Here is a 14,817-nt window from a genome sequence, read left to right on the forward strand (position 1 = left end):
AGGGTATATGATTGTTCCCTGTACTACTTTTATTTTTGTAACTTTTTAAAGTTTGAAATTATTTCCAAGTAAAAAGTTTCAAAATAAAAGATGAGTGACTGTCTTTGTGCATGTTTTCAGTTGTTTTGGTGAGAGTTAATTTATCCAAAATCTTAAATTGTTCTGCAGTCATGCGTCACTTAACGAAGGGGATACATTCTGAGAAATGCGTCGTTCGTTGGTTTCATCGTTGTGCGAACATCCTAGAGTACACAGACCTAGACGGGATAGCCTACTACACACTTAGGCTCTATGGTACAACCTATTGCTCCAGGCTGCAAAGCTGTGCAGCACATTACTGGGCTGAATACTGTAGGCAGTTGTAACACAATAGTAGGTATTTGAGTATCTAAACATAGAAAAGGTACAGTAATAATATGGTATAAAAGATAAAAAATGGTACGCCTATACAGGGCACTTATATATCCTTATTCTATCAGCTTTTTAATATTTTTAAATTTTTTTTCAATTTTAAACTTTTTTGATAAAAACTAAGACACAAACACACACATTGGCCTAGGCCTACACAGAATCAGGATCATCAATGTCACTGTCTTCACCTCCACATCCTGTCCCACTGGAAGGTCTTCAGAGGCAGTAACATGCATGGAGCTGTCCTCTCCCACGATAACAGCGCCTTCTTCTGGAACACCTCCTGAAGGACCTGACTGAGGCTCTTTTTGAGGAGGTGTCATTCTTTCCAGAAATACATCCATGGTGGTTTGCTTGTTTTATTTCTTTTTTTTCATCATAGATTTGCTCGTAAGCAGATAACGCACCGTGAACATCCCTCTCTATTAATGAAAATCTCTTGGTGTTGGGGGTCCATGTTTTTAAACTTCTTAAGGAGCTTGTTGAGGTTGCAAAAGCTTCTGCTAAACCCTTCACTGTGAATTTCCTTGGGGATTCTTCTTTCTTTTCTCCTGCAGTTTCTTTTTCTCTTGCCTCTTCCTCAGTGTCCGTTCTAGGCCCAACAACTCCTTAGTCAATTCTTCAGGAAGCACCTCTGGGAGCTCCTCAGAGTCATCCTCAGCCACACCCTGGTCAAGGTTGCTCCCCACCTCTACCACAGCCTTGATGATTCTGCAGCCTCCTCATCCTTGGCAGACCCTCTGAAGTCACGGACGAACCTCTTGAGTGTCTTCTTCCAGATCCCATTCATACACTCCTTGGTGACATCTCCCCAAGCCCAAGCGAGGTTCTTGATGCAGTTACAGATGTTGTAATCCTTCCAGAATTGCATCAGTGTCTTCCTCAGTTGCAGCAATAGCCTGGGCGAAGGTCCCCCTCAGGTAGCAGGCTTTAAAAGCTGTTGAAACTTTTTGATCCATTGGTTGGATCAAAGAGGTGGTGTTTGGAGGGAGAAACATAGCTTTGATATTGGGATGAAGATCACCAATAAAAGGAAAATGTCTGGCAACATTACCAATAGTAAGCAAAATCTTGAAAGGTAATTCTCCAAACAGTACTTTCCCGTTTCACTGGCAGAGCAACTCAGGAGGGCAGCTTGGAAGAGGAGCTGGGTCATGCGTGACTTCTTATTGCTCCTGTAGTACACTGGCAGTGCGTGCTTACTGATGTGCTTGAAGGTCCTGGGGGTTCTCCCTGTGCCAGACCACAAAGGGTTTTAACTCATAGCCTGCAACATTGCCCCCAAGCAGGACTGTTATCCTGTCCTTTATAGCCTTGAAGCTTGGCATTGACGTGGCCTCCTCATGGATGAAAGCTCTTTCATGCATCTGTTTCCAAAATGAGGTTTCACCCGTGGTGAACATTCGCTCTGGCAAGTAATTTTCCTGCACAATCAGCTTATCCCCAAATTCTTCAGCTGCCTTCACGTGAGCACTCGCAGACTCACCCCTCTCTTTCACATGAAGTAATGAATAACAATTCTTGAATTGTTTAAACCACCCAGAGGCAGCAGTAAATTCAACATCATAGTTGGGCCCACCCTTTTCTTTCAACATCACAAACAGACTTCTAGCTTTGGCCATGATTGTCATGGTGCTGAGAGGGACACGCTTCTGTGTCTGGTCTTCAATCTGGGTCATTAGAAGTTTCTGCATGTCTGATACAGGCCCTTCTTAAACTTTCGTTAGTCTTGTTGCCTTCAGTGAAGCAGATCCTTTAACAGCTTCTGTCACTTTGTTCTTGATCTTCAAGATCGTAGCTATGGTGGAATGGGATGTGCCCCACTGGTGAGCAATAACCATCACTGATTTTCCACCTTCATAGTCCTTAATCATTTTTAATTTTTTTCCCAGGTCAATCACTCAACTTGGGCTCTTAATGGCAGCATTGACAGTGGATTCTGTATGCTTAGGGGCCATGACGAACAAAAACAACACGGGATTAAATCAGGCACAAGAGGAAATGATGCAATCAAGAGACACGGAAGACATGAGATGTGTGAGGCTGCTGATGGTGTAACACGGCGTACTGTTTCACAGTAAACTTATTTTTTTGTAAGTAGAAAGGGTATGCTCTAAAATGACGATAAATAGTATAGTAACTACATAAATTAGTAACAGTCATTTATCATCATTATCAAGTATAATGTACTGTACATAATTGTATGTGCTCTCCTGTTATACGACTGGCAGTGCAGTCGGTGTGTTTACACAGCATCACCACAACACTTGAGTAATGTGTTGTGCTACAACGTCATGACTGCTACAATGTCACTAGGGGATAGAGCTTTTCCAGCTCCATTATAATCTTAAGGGACCACCATTGCGAATGCGGTTCCTCGTTGACCGAAATGTCATCATGCGGCACCTGACCATATTTATGAGAATCAAAGATTGATATAGTTTGATTGAATAATAATTGATTGCTAGTATTCACTGAGCTCTTACTGTGTGCTAAGCACTATTCTAAGTATTTCATACGTATACGATCTCATTTAAATATCACAACAACCCTGTGAGGTAAGGACTGTTTTATCCCCATTTTACAGTTGAGGATACAGATGCACAGAGAAATCAAGGAACTTGTCCCAGGTCACACAGCTCCTATTCAGAGTATCTGATTCTGGAGCCACATGCTCTGCATTGTCCCTCATCAAAGTCTACATATGCCATTTCAAATTAGGAGTTTGTTTTCGTCTGAACTGTGCTTGTTAATCTGTTTTTATTCTGATTTTATTTTTTTTTTTTTGCTTCAGAATTTGTAGTATTTTGTACTTTGGTAAAAAAAAAAGGAAAAAGCAGAAAAACCACCTTATCCAAAAGTTCTAATTCAGTCTGTCTTAATTTGCTGTTGGAAGGATTGGATGAGTTGAATGGGAGTACGTGTCAACTTTACCAAGCACCAGGCCAGCGTTCAGGACTGTCTGTCTCTCGAGGGTAATGGCCAGACCCAGACGACCACGGCAGGGGTCGCGGAGAGCGTTTGAGAGAGGCCAACGCCACAAAAAGTGGCTCTTTAACTCTTGTTTGAAGAGGCCCCGTCTCTTCTCATAGGAAATATTAAAATGAACCCACATCCCACATTAAATGTAGCTTATATATAACTACGTAAGAGTTGAATTGTGTGTGACTAGTTGGTATGTCACATTTTGTAAGCGTTTAATCAAATTTACTAATTTTAGTTTTGGAACTTAAGAAATTTTTGGAGCTGATAGATTTTCTCAGCCCTTAAACAATTTTGCTGGCCCCTGAAAGCACGCAGGCCTAGGCCTCGGGCCTCGCATCGAAGATGCGATCACACCGCTGTTGGGGCTGCAGATGCTCTAGCAAGAAAAACAAATGGAACTTCCTCATTGAAAGAATGCTGGGAAACATTGTTTCACCAGGGGTCGATTCCTCTCCTTGAAGGGAATATCTTCTGGTTTGGGGAACAAACAGCTTTTGGAGCCCGAGTACAAAGGGGTCCATGCATGCTCTAGATGTTAAACTAGATGTTAAAATAAAAAGTGGGTAGGGGCTGGCCCAGTGGCATGGTGGTTAAATTCACGCTCTGCTTCAGACGCCCAGGGTTTGCAGGTTCAGATCCCAGATGTGGACATACACACCACACATCAGGTCGTGCTGTGGTGGCATCTCACATACAAAATAGAGGAAGAGTGGCAACAGATGTTAGCTCAGGGCCAATCTTCCTTACCAAAAAAAAAAAAAAAAAAAGTGGATATTTCTCTGTGGCAGAAGACCAGGGAGTACTTCCAAAAATAAATAGGATTAGTCCCTGTACCAGTCAATGCAAATATATTTGTACATATTTATACAAAGATTCAGTTGATAGTGCTGAACCAACGGAGAGTGCTTGTAGAGCAATCCACATTCATACTACCTCAGTGGGTGTTATATGTGAGGGGCAACTTTGCTGCCTAGGAAAGAGCTGAGAAGCAAAAATTTGCATAAATGTGATTGGGTTCCTTGAGGCCATGTTAGGAGAGAACATTCTTGAATCTGGCAGCAGTTTTGCTGCGGGCAGCCTTCTCTTTCTCTTAGGAGCCGTGCGCATTCGTGGCGATTGATCTCTGCATGGAGCTGTCAGTTTCCTGACCGGGATTTTGTACACAAGAAGATGGAGCTAGATTTGAGCATCACTTGAAGGTCTTCTCTAGATCCGACGTGGACGAATCCTTGTCCTTTCAGTAATCATTTGAAATAAAAATATCCCACAATCACTCCTTCTTCCCTGTTGCGTGGGTCTGGAGCATAAACGTCAGCCTCTGGGAAGGAGCCCGCATAGCGGCTTAGTCGCGGGGCGCGGACGCCGTCACAGCGAGGTGTCCGGTGGCAGGGCCAGCCCGCCGGAGGGCTTGCGAGGTGACGGCCCGCCGTGCTCCCGGGAGGGCTGCCCGCGCCGGCTCGGGGGCTGCGCACGCGGGGTGTGAAGCAGACTTGCCTGATTTTAATTCTCCCAGGAGAATGGCTCAATTTCCTGTAAAACTAAAGACAAGAATTAAAATTTCACAAGTCCCTTTTTCTCTTTTTGACTAATCCCTATTATTTTCTTTCTGTATGCACACATAAGCACAGTTTTGGCGATTGTTGCATGGAAACAGAACCGAACCAGTCGGCACCGGCTGTGGGCAGGAGAGAAGGGCTTTCCCAGGCGAGGCTCGGCGGGAGGCGCGGGGGGACGTCAGCTCGCGTCCCCCGCTGCACTGGGCTCCGCGCGCGCCTCGCCGAAACGGGACTCTGTTCGCGCCCGCCGTGCACGCTGGACAATGAGGGTCAAGCAGGGGCGACTCCAACGCCGCCTCTGCCTCCAAGAACTAACGTTTAAAAACTCAGCCCTGGCGGACGTTCTCCGGGAACTTGAAGCATGTTTACGTTTATTATGCGATCTCAAGGACACTTCGGAGGGTGCAGCTGCTCGCCCACGAAGGGCCTGCCTCCCTGTGTCTCACCTGAGAAATGCGAGAGGACCGTCACTTTCCTCCGCCTGCAGCTGCGGGGAGAGGACGCCCCTCCCGGTGCGAGGCCGTGGGGGCGGGGACGGCGGGCAGGAGCCGGAGCTGGGGCGTGGGCGTCCGTGCGACTGCTGAGTCTCACCCAGGCGTTGTGACTTTAGGTGAGTCATTTAGTATCTGTGAGCCTTCGCCGTGTCCCTCGTGAGATGGGCTGATCGCGGGTGTGCCCCGAGCCCGGGAAGGCCGATGGCGGGTGTGTCCCGGAGCCCGGGAAGGCCGATGGCGGGTGTGTCCCGGAGCCCGGGAAGGCCGATGGCGGGTGTGTCCCGGAGCCCGGGAAGGCCGATGGCGGGTGTGTCCCGAGCCCGGGAAGGCCGATGGCGGGTGTGTCCCGGAGCCCGGGAAGGCCGATGGCGGGTGTGTCCCGGAGCCCGGGAAGGCCGATGGCGGGTGTGTCCCGAGCCCGGGAAGGCCGATGGCGGGTGTGTCCCGAGCCCGGGAAGGCCGATGGCGGGTGTGTCCCGAGCCCGGGAAGGCCGATGGCCGGTGTGTCCCGGAGCCCGGGAAGGCTGAGCCGGCGGACCGTGTCCTGCAGGGCCGGGCGCAGCCCAGCGCCCACTCAGCGGGGCCGGAGTCGCTGGGAGTGTTATTTGCAGCCGCGTGGAGGGACTACCAGCCCTCACTTCTAACAGTGAAAATCTTCTAGAAAACTTCAGAGTTCTGAGACAAAAGGCAGAACCGTCCGTCAAGAGCCGTGGTCCTTCAGAAGGCAACTTTACACCACAGCCGTGAGATTCCGTGGGGAGGTCGCAGTGTGGACAGAAGACCCAGCAGTAGCACCAAAGGCTTCCCGACTCCTGAGAGGCCCTGGAGGGTGCAGCCTTCGGGAGGAGGCTGAGGCAAGGTGAGTGAGTCAGCACACCTACCCACTTCCCAGAGAAGGCTCCCTGGGGCCACCGAGGCGCTCTTCCCAGAAACCGGGATCAGCCCCTCCCTCACCCCACTTTCCTTTCTGTTTCAGTCAAGTCAGCGCCAAAAGGTACAATGGGAATAACGGTATAATTACCATGATGACAAATCCGCAAATGATGTTCCTTATGAAAATGAGTTCTCCTTTGGATATGCTGTACTTCCTCAAAAGGGCCGCTGAGTGGCAGATCTCCAGGTGGTGCTTCTTCTAAGTCAAAGGGAGTAACTGTTGGCAGAAATGTCTTAGGAGTGACCAGGAAGAGAATCTTTGTCTCTGGGAAACACCTGAGCACTTCACTGCTGGGGAGTTGGACAGAGGAGTCACTCCCTTCGTAACATTTCCAATGGTATCTCTGTGCTGACTTTTTTTGTTTTCTTTGAGTAATTGACTTCTCAGCCCCCCTTTTTTTTGGTGAGGAAGATTGGCCCTGAGCTAACATCTGTTGCCAATCTTCCTCTTTTTGCTTGAGGAAGCTTGTCACTGAGCTAACATCTGTGCCTATTTCCCTCTATTTTGTATGTGGGACACTGCCACAGCATGGCTCGATGAGCAGTGTGCAGGTCCACACCCTGGATCTGGGCCCGTAAACCCTGGGCTGCTGGCACACTTAACCACTACACCACCAGGCCGGCCCCTGTGCTGAGAATTTTATTTCAAGACAGTTATCTGTTGTTTTTCCCCAACATGGTCTTTCGTCCATTAGTCTGTGCAAGACACTCCGTGGATACCATGGAGGATACAGAGCTTTAGGGAGCTTTCAATATAGTAGGGAAGATGACAACAACAACCATAAGAATAATGATGATGATAGCACTTACTGATGACTTGCTGTGTCCAGGCACTGTTTTAAGTTCCTTCAAACTTCTTTTTATCAAAACAATGCTGTAAGTAGATGGAATTACCATCTCAGTTTTAAAGATGAGGAAACAAACTTTTATTTGATGAGAGCTGTGAAGTTGGGCATCGTACTCAAAGATAAGCCCTACATACAAACACACAATGACACCGAATAGAATTCTGGCACATGTCTTGGCAGTTTATGGGAGGGGAAGATTACTGCCTGTGGGTAGGCATCAGGGTATGCTTCACAGAGGCAGTGGCGATAGAGCAAAGCCTTCAAGGGGATAGGGGTTGAATTGGGACCACTTCAAAAGACACGTCCTCCCCAAACCTGTGAATGTGACCTGTTTGGCAAAGAGTTATTGCAGTTGTAATGAAGTTAAGAAGCTCGAGATGAGATTATCCTGGATTGAGGGGGGCCCTGAATTCAATGACAGATGTCCTTATAAGAGAAAGGCAGAAGGAGATTTGAGACACAGACACACAAAGAGAAGGAGACCGTGTGAAACCACATGAACAGGAAGGCAGAGACTGGCAGCCCTAGGCCAAGGAACCCCAAGGATGCGGCAGCCCTCAGGAGCTGGGGGAGAGGCTGGAACAGCTCTCCCTCAGAGCTCCCGGAAGATCCAACCCTGCCAATTCCTTGGCTTTGGACTTGTGGTGTCCAGGAATGCGAGAGAATCAGTTTCTGGTCTGGGTTTTTTTTTTTCTGTGAGGAAGATTCGCCCCGAGCTAACACCTGTGCCCATCTTCCTCTATGTTGTATGTGAGATGCCTCCACAGCACGGCTGATGAGTGGAGTACATCCACACCCAGGACCCAAACCTGCAAACCCGGGCCACAAGTGAGGCATGCAGAGCTTTAACGACCTGGCCACAGGGCTGGCTCCTAAATGTCTGTTGTTTTAAGCCACCCAGCGTGTGACAGTTTGTGATGGCCGTCCTGGAAAGCACATCCGAAGGGCATGTGAGACTCACTGGGGAAAAAAGCTCAAGCACAGATGCTAACGCGGAAACCACAGATGTTTATGTGTGTCTCTTTTGGTTTGGCTGGAGCCTGAGGGCCCTGGGAGGAAGCAGGCTATGGATGCTGGAGGTCGTGTGTTGGAGGGCTCTGAGGGCCCTGGAAGCAAGCAGGCTGTGGATGCTGGAGGTCCTGTGATGGAGGGCTCTGAGGGCCCTGGGAGGAAGCAGGCTGTGGACGCTGGAGGTCGTGAGTTGGAGGGCTCTGAGGGCCCTGGAAGCAAGCAGGCTGGAGCTGGCAGGAGCTCATATGGGCCTGAATTAGGGCAATGGCCGTGGAAGGAAGAGAAGGACAGTGGGAAGGTGTCTTGTCAGAATCCAAGAGACTTGGCAATTGATAGATTGTCAGTGTGGCTTGCTAAGGAGCTTGCTTCGTATCTTACCTGCTATTGTTCATGCATTTTGTCTTCTGGCTGCATAACGCCCACACTTGAAATGAGCTACCCCTAGTCTTTTGGGTGCCTGTCGAGTTGTTTATTAATTTCTTCTGGCTTCCTGGCAGTCAAACTCTGTTCTACATTGAGGGCTTTCTTTTCCTGAATCTCAGGAGCGTTTCTTTTGCCTTCTCTGTCCCTGTTCCTCCTACCTGAGCTAAACCTTAGAGACTGTTTCAGAACCCCAGTCATCTCTTCCGGGCTGCTGTGCTGCCTGAGCCGGGGGCAGGAGGCAGGGTTTCAGGGCCGCTGCACTGGCCTCACTCCAGCAGTCTATTACAGATCCAGTCTTAACATGTGATGCTAAGTGTGATGTCGAGGCAGCATTGATCAAGCTGTGACATCTGGAACAGATGCAAATCTTAGAGCCATGTCAGAAGTTAGACACCACCAATGCCTGGAGACCTTTAATGTGGTCTGAGGTTTCAAGCCTCGTTAGCATTGTTTCCTTTGGTTAGTTTCCCAGAATCACACTGAGCCTCTTGATGTGGCTTTATAGTGTGAGACCAGTGGGAGGAACAGAAGAGGAACCAGTGTTTCCCCAGGGCTCACTCAATGCCAGTTATCATGCGAGGTGCTTTGCAAATGTTATCTCGTTTCATCTTCCCATCAGAACTATGAGGCAGGTGCTCTTGGCCTCACTTTACAGATGAGGAAATCGAAGCTCAAAGCAGTTAGGTCACACAGCAGTGGTGCTGCCAGGATTCAAGCTTGGGGCTTTCCCAGATACCACGCTGCCTCCTACAGAGGAGATGCTTTTTTGTCAGTGCTACTAAGGCAGTGGAATTCCGTTTTTGGCGTATGTGCAGCATTTGCCTGGTCCATGCTAACTTTTGACTTTGTGCCGTGAGTTTGTATGATCATTTCTCCTGTGCTTCCTCCCAGAGCCAGGCACTGACCTAGCACTTCCTGGACATCAGCTTCAAGAACGTGTGAGAACTTTCCAGACAGATGGACTTGTGCTGTTTCCCAAAGGAACAAAAGTGTATTTTTGGCTGCAGTTTGCAGTTTTCTGGTTGCATCTCTAGGTTTGATTGTTTTGGAAAGAGTGAAAAATATGAGTCCTCTTTTGTAGCCTTTGTCTCTGCATTGGTTTGAGGAAAGGAAACGGCTTTGATACAGTGTTGTGGGTGGTACTGCCTGCAAAACCTGGGATGCCGGGGCCTCTGTTCACACCTTCTAGTTTCCAGACCCAGGCCACTATCCTCAGGACCTGAAGCCCACTGCCCTACCAGCCTTGGTTGGTGCTGCTTTTGTCCCGCTTTCCTCCTGATCGATCCCGGAATGTACTTCTCCCTTCTTTCTGCAATTTGAATCCTAAACTTTGTTCATGGCTCAGCCCCAGCTCGCTTCCTCCATTAAACCTCTTCTGATGGGCTTTCCTTTTCTGAGTTCTTGCAGCCAGTTGGCCTGCATGGTGCTCTTCCCCAGCTCTCTTTCTGGTTCTGGGTGTGTGCTTTAGCTCTTTAATTGATTGTAGCCTCTCAGAGTAAGGAGTGTGGTTTTCCTTTTGGCCCCATGGTGCCTGGCAGAATGCTGGGCACACAATGAGGGCATTAATTATTGAGTCCATAAATTGCAGATACCTTTCTAGAATGCAGATTACCTTGCAAAATTTGCATTGCTTTCCCCACTGTGTGTAGAATAAAGTGCAAGTTGCTGAGTATGGAATTAAAAAAAAAAAACCAACAAAAAATAAAACCTCCCATCTTCAGCTTCCAAACTATAGTTGCAGGCTCTGAAAAAGCTCTAAGTTATCACTGCTCCTTCAGTTCCCTCAGCTGGGAACATCATTTCTGGATTCTCCACCACCGGAACTTCTTCCTAGCCTTCACATGCCACCTTCTGTGTGGAGCTCTCTTTCATCTCCCAAAACACAGCTAAGACACAATTTTCTTCCGTATGCCCATGCCATGTCACCTTGGTCCAATCAGGCCTGTATTTCATTTAACCCTGTCCTCTATTTCATCTGGACACTCCCTTCTTTCCTTGAGGAGTGGAAGGCTGTTGGTTCACCTTTACAGCCAGTTAATGCCTAACGGAGGATCAGCAGCCTTTGGCCAGGCTGGCTGTGCACAGGGTAGTTCCCGTCTGCTCGGAAGCAGTGGCAGCTCTAACGCTGGTTACCAGCAGCTTGCTTGGAGAGGAGCTAAAGGAGGAGGGCCAGGCAGCGATGGACCTGCTCCTCCCTTCCCTCCACCCTGCCCTGCGGCACAGTCTGGGTTCCTAGGTCTCCTCTCTGGAGCTTACCCAGCTTTCCTCAGCAATCTCCCTTTGCTGGAGAGGAGACAGAAATCGTTTCCAGTTCAAGTGCGCACGTCGCATCAGAGCAGCCAGGGCACCTGTGTCTTGTGAGTGAGCAGGCATTAAACCAAGCTCATCTCTCCTTCCCTCTAAAGCCCACGAAGCAGCAAACTTGTTTTCGCTGCGCAGGGGAGAGAGAGCATTGGGCCAGGGACGGAGCAGCCTGGCTGCTGCGGGGGCTGCCCCTGCTCGAGCGTGGTGCAGCAGGCCGTTTCCCTTCAACCGCTCACCCACGACTTGTCACACTCACTGACCATCTGGACCAGAGGGCCCACTTGACATTGTGATCCTGTGATCCAGATGTCAACCGCTAGATGTTTCTAACTTCCCCAGCTTGCTGTGCTCATCCGATTTAGTAAAAATCTTTTATGATTTTAAAATCAATTTGTAAAATATGATTTAGTAAACCTTTTCTCAAATCCCCATGCCTTGTGCAGTAAGGCGCCCGGGGACTTTCCTGATGGCTCTGAACGTTCTTGCTGGCAGGGCCATGGACAAGCCTGCACCCCCTCTGCCTCTGGCCTCTGCTTCCGTGGCTTTCCTGGTCTCCACTCTGTGCTCTGCCTCCTGCAGGCCCTGCTCCTTTTGCATATAGTATCGATACAAAACTTGATATATCAAAAATTTGGAGTGGAAATTTAGAGACTTAAACAGAGAGCTTGTGGCTGAAAACCCAGCAAATGAAAAGAAAATGATAAGGAAAGAAAGGGCAAGTTATCATGATGTGCCAAACAGGCTCAAGTAGGAATAGTATTTACATGGTAACCGTAATATAAATATTGAAGTTGATCTAACCGAAATTATGAGGAGTCTCTCTGAGGGTGGCAGAGGGGAGGGGCGGAAGAAGGCTAAACCCCTGTGTCCCCCAGGGCAAGCTGAACGAGCACTCTGACAACCACGAGGTCAAGAAGGAGCAAAAGAGGCCTGTTCTCACATCATTCCTGCATAGCCTCACCTCTCAGCTTTTCCTGGCTCTTTCAGGCAATCTGGTGCATAACTCTATTAGGACACCACCATGATTTTTGGTTTACTTTTCTGTATACCATGAGATTGGGAGCTCCTTGGGGGAAGGACAGTATTTATAACCCCTCGGTCTGACACATAGAAAGTACTGAATTAATGAAGAATACTACACAACATTGCAAAAACTTAGTCATGGTGAAATTAAGAGGAATTTAAAGAGTCTGTTAAGAACCACAGTGTATTAAAATTAGAATCAAATCACAATGATTTAAAAACGTTTATCATTTTACTCCTAGAAGCCTTGAAACATTCCATCTTCCACGGTACTGAGCTGTAGTCATGCACATATCCCCACTTAACTCTTTAGACTAGTCTGAATTTTTCTTAATGAGAATAAGTGCTTTGGGCCCCTCCATAGGGACATTTATTTAACTTTCCTTGTTCATTAATAGACAGATTTTATATTCACATTTCTATTACCTCCTGCTGGGGTAATTTCATAAACCCTAGTTATCTCATTAGGAATAAGAAACCACTGTTCTCAGGAAACATTATGGGATATTAAATTGTGGTTTATAGCACAGATGTGTATTACTTTTAAACTCAATGTCAAACAAGTTAATTGGTAATATACTAATTTCACTGGAGGTTGAGAGCAGGTGGGAAAATGAAGTTAGAGGATGAAAAAAGTGACTACTTGATTAATAAAAATAGTTTTCTTTTTGTACAATTTCCTTTACATTATGAACTCTCTGAATGCATTTAAAATACAATTCAATTTGCCACAATTTGACTTACGTACAGATTTTTTTCCTAGAAGCACATCTATAACATAAACACATCAATCTCTGTTTTCCTGAAAATGACAATATTGTGAGCTGTATGCTCCAAATGATAAAGGGAGTGAAGGAGGCATCTCTGACCACTACACTCAATGACCCACTTGCAGAATTTTTCTTGCCTGTCTTCACAGTTCTGTGCTTTGCTCCATGTCCAGGGAAGGAATACTTCGACCCGCGGACACAGCTGTGATTCTAAGGGATTGGAAAGTCAAGTTTCCACATGCCATCGGATGAGCAGATACAAAGAGAGTTTACGATGTTGATGGCGTGATTGTGCCTGGCTTCTAAGGGGAGATGAGATTGTTGCCTTTGGAAAATACAGAAATGAACCACCCAGATCCCTCTGAAGGAAGGACTTGCCACCCAGCTACAGGCAGTGCGGTCAGCAGACAGCTTCCAGCTCTCAGGGCCTTCTCAGCTGCAGAGAGCTGCCTCGGCCAGGCCACACCCTTCCTGGGGTAGCCGGCGTCTGAGCGACGATGACAGAGGAGATGGCGAAGGGTAATGTTCCCTCCAGAGCTCCCCAGGCTGGCCGAGGCTCGGCCAGGCTTGTCCTGCAGCTTGATTCCTCTGCTCAGTTCTGCTTCTGCTCCCTTAACATCACAGGTGTTGACCCGTAACAAACACTTTGCACCTGAAACTCCATCTCAGCATTGCTTCCAGAAAACCCAACCAGCAGCCTGGCTCACAATGAAGGGGAGAAGGAACACGGATGGGACTCCAGGGAACCACTAGGTTGCCTCCTCCGCTGCCACTGCCACTACCACTGCCAATGGTAAAAGTGAGTGGAATAGCACAGCAACTCAATAAAAACTGGATCACAAAAAGGCTCACATCCTGCAGAAATTCAAGTTTGATTCACTTCATCAGGTGAAAAATCCCAACCAACTGAGATGCTGGTGGAACGTCAAGCTAACATGAAGTAGGTGGTGGAAAAATAAGCCGTAAATACCAACTACGGCATTTGTAGAACATTGCAGAAATAACAATCTCAGCAACATGTGTGCTCTTCTCTGCTGCGCCGTGGACGTGCTGTGTCCTCTCGATTTCCGTCTCTCCCTTCTCCCTTCGCCGCACAGTCACACGCGGGGCGGGTTGGTGGTAGTTCGCTTTACATGTTCGTCTCCGTATTACAGGCTATCGAGAAGGGCTGTGATGGAACGAAGGCGAAGTGGACATCTCCCGGATACCATGGACTTAAAGCTGGCTGTAGAAACTGTTCAAGCTTTGAGACTTTAAAGAAGGGGGGAGTATATTTTTGTTTGCATAAGGATAGTTTAATTTTGTTAGGTGAGAGGACTTTTGGGACTGTAGGTATGTGAGGAAAAGTATGTGTTGATATTAAGCGCTGTAGGAGTAGAATGGAGGAAGAAAGGTTACTTTAATATCTAAATTTATTGAGCGCTTGAATTAACTCCTTTAATGAATTAACTTGTAATCCTCACAACAGCACCATGAGAGTGGTACTATTATCACCCCCATTTACAGATGACACTGAGCTTCCTAAAGCATAAGTGATTTGGCCACAGACAGAGAGCGCCCTTGACCTTCTGTGGGTGGGGCCCATGCTCCTCATCTGTCAGTTGTGTTGCCTTATTTGACTGGAGCAAAGACAGGTCATTCTTGTAGGTTGCCTGGCATCTGAATCCTCTTGTTGTGCTTGGGAAATTCTCCTCCACATGAATCTGGGGAGGACGCAGAGCCCACCGGCCCCTACAGAGCTGAGAGTGCAGCTCTCGCTTCCGGGTTGCCTCGCACCTTGGAGGTGGACCTGTGATGGAGGCCCGCCCGCCCGGTGCACTGTCTGATGGCCACTGCAGCAAGATCAAGTTTCGGCAGCACCAGGGCAGCAGTGCTAGTGGTGGCCTCAGTGTCCAGTGTCAGGGGTGTTGGAGTCATAAGCTGCAGCTTCCGGTGCTTGGCAGTGGCGATAGGCTTGTCCTCACCAGACCAATCTTGTAGCATTATTTTGGGTGTTCTTCGCTGTGAAGCTGTTGGGCTTGTCTGCGCAGCCTTCCCAGCAATTCCGCGAGGCACTCAC

At 48.0% G+C, this 14,817-nt stretch overlaps 1 protein-coding gene and 1 long non-coding RNA gene across 2 annotated transcripts in view; one reads left to right on the forward strand and one right to left on the reverse strand.

The window, feature by feature from the left end:
* Positions 1–755, reverse strand: part of TBPL2 (TATA-box binding protein like 2) — a 36,080-nt gene extending 35,325 nt beyond the window's left edge. The window contains 1 exon segment of the mRNA XM_070514534.1: positions 566–755. Within this exon segment, the coding sequence (XP_070370635.1) occupies positions 566–755 (190 nt within the window).
* Positions 756–5,429: 4,674 nt separating this feature from the next.
* LOC106826994 (uncharacterized) lies at positions 5,430–13,698 on the forward strand. The gene is made up of 3 exons (XR_001397028.3): positions 5,430–5,562; positions 6,108–6,305; positions 12,932–13,698. It is a non-coding gene; the product is annotated as an uncharacterized lncRNA (long non-coding RNA).
* Positions 13,699–14,817: the final 1,119 nt, after the last annotated feature.

Source organism: Equus asinus, chromosome 7 (genome assembly GCF_041296235.1).
Source record: "Equus asinus isolate D_3611 breed Donkey chromosome 7, EquAss-T2T_v2, whole genome shotgun sequence".
Classification (NCBI taxonomy): Eukaryota; Metazoa; Chordata; class Mammalia; order Perissodactyla; family Equidae; genus Equus; species Equus asinus.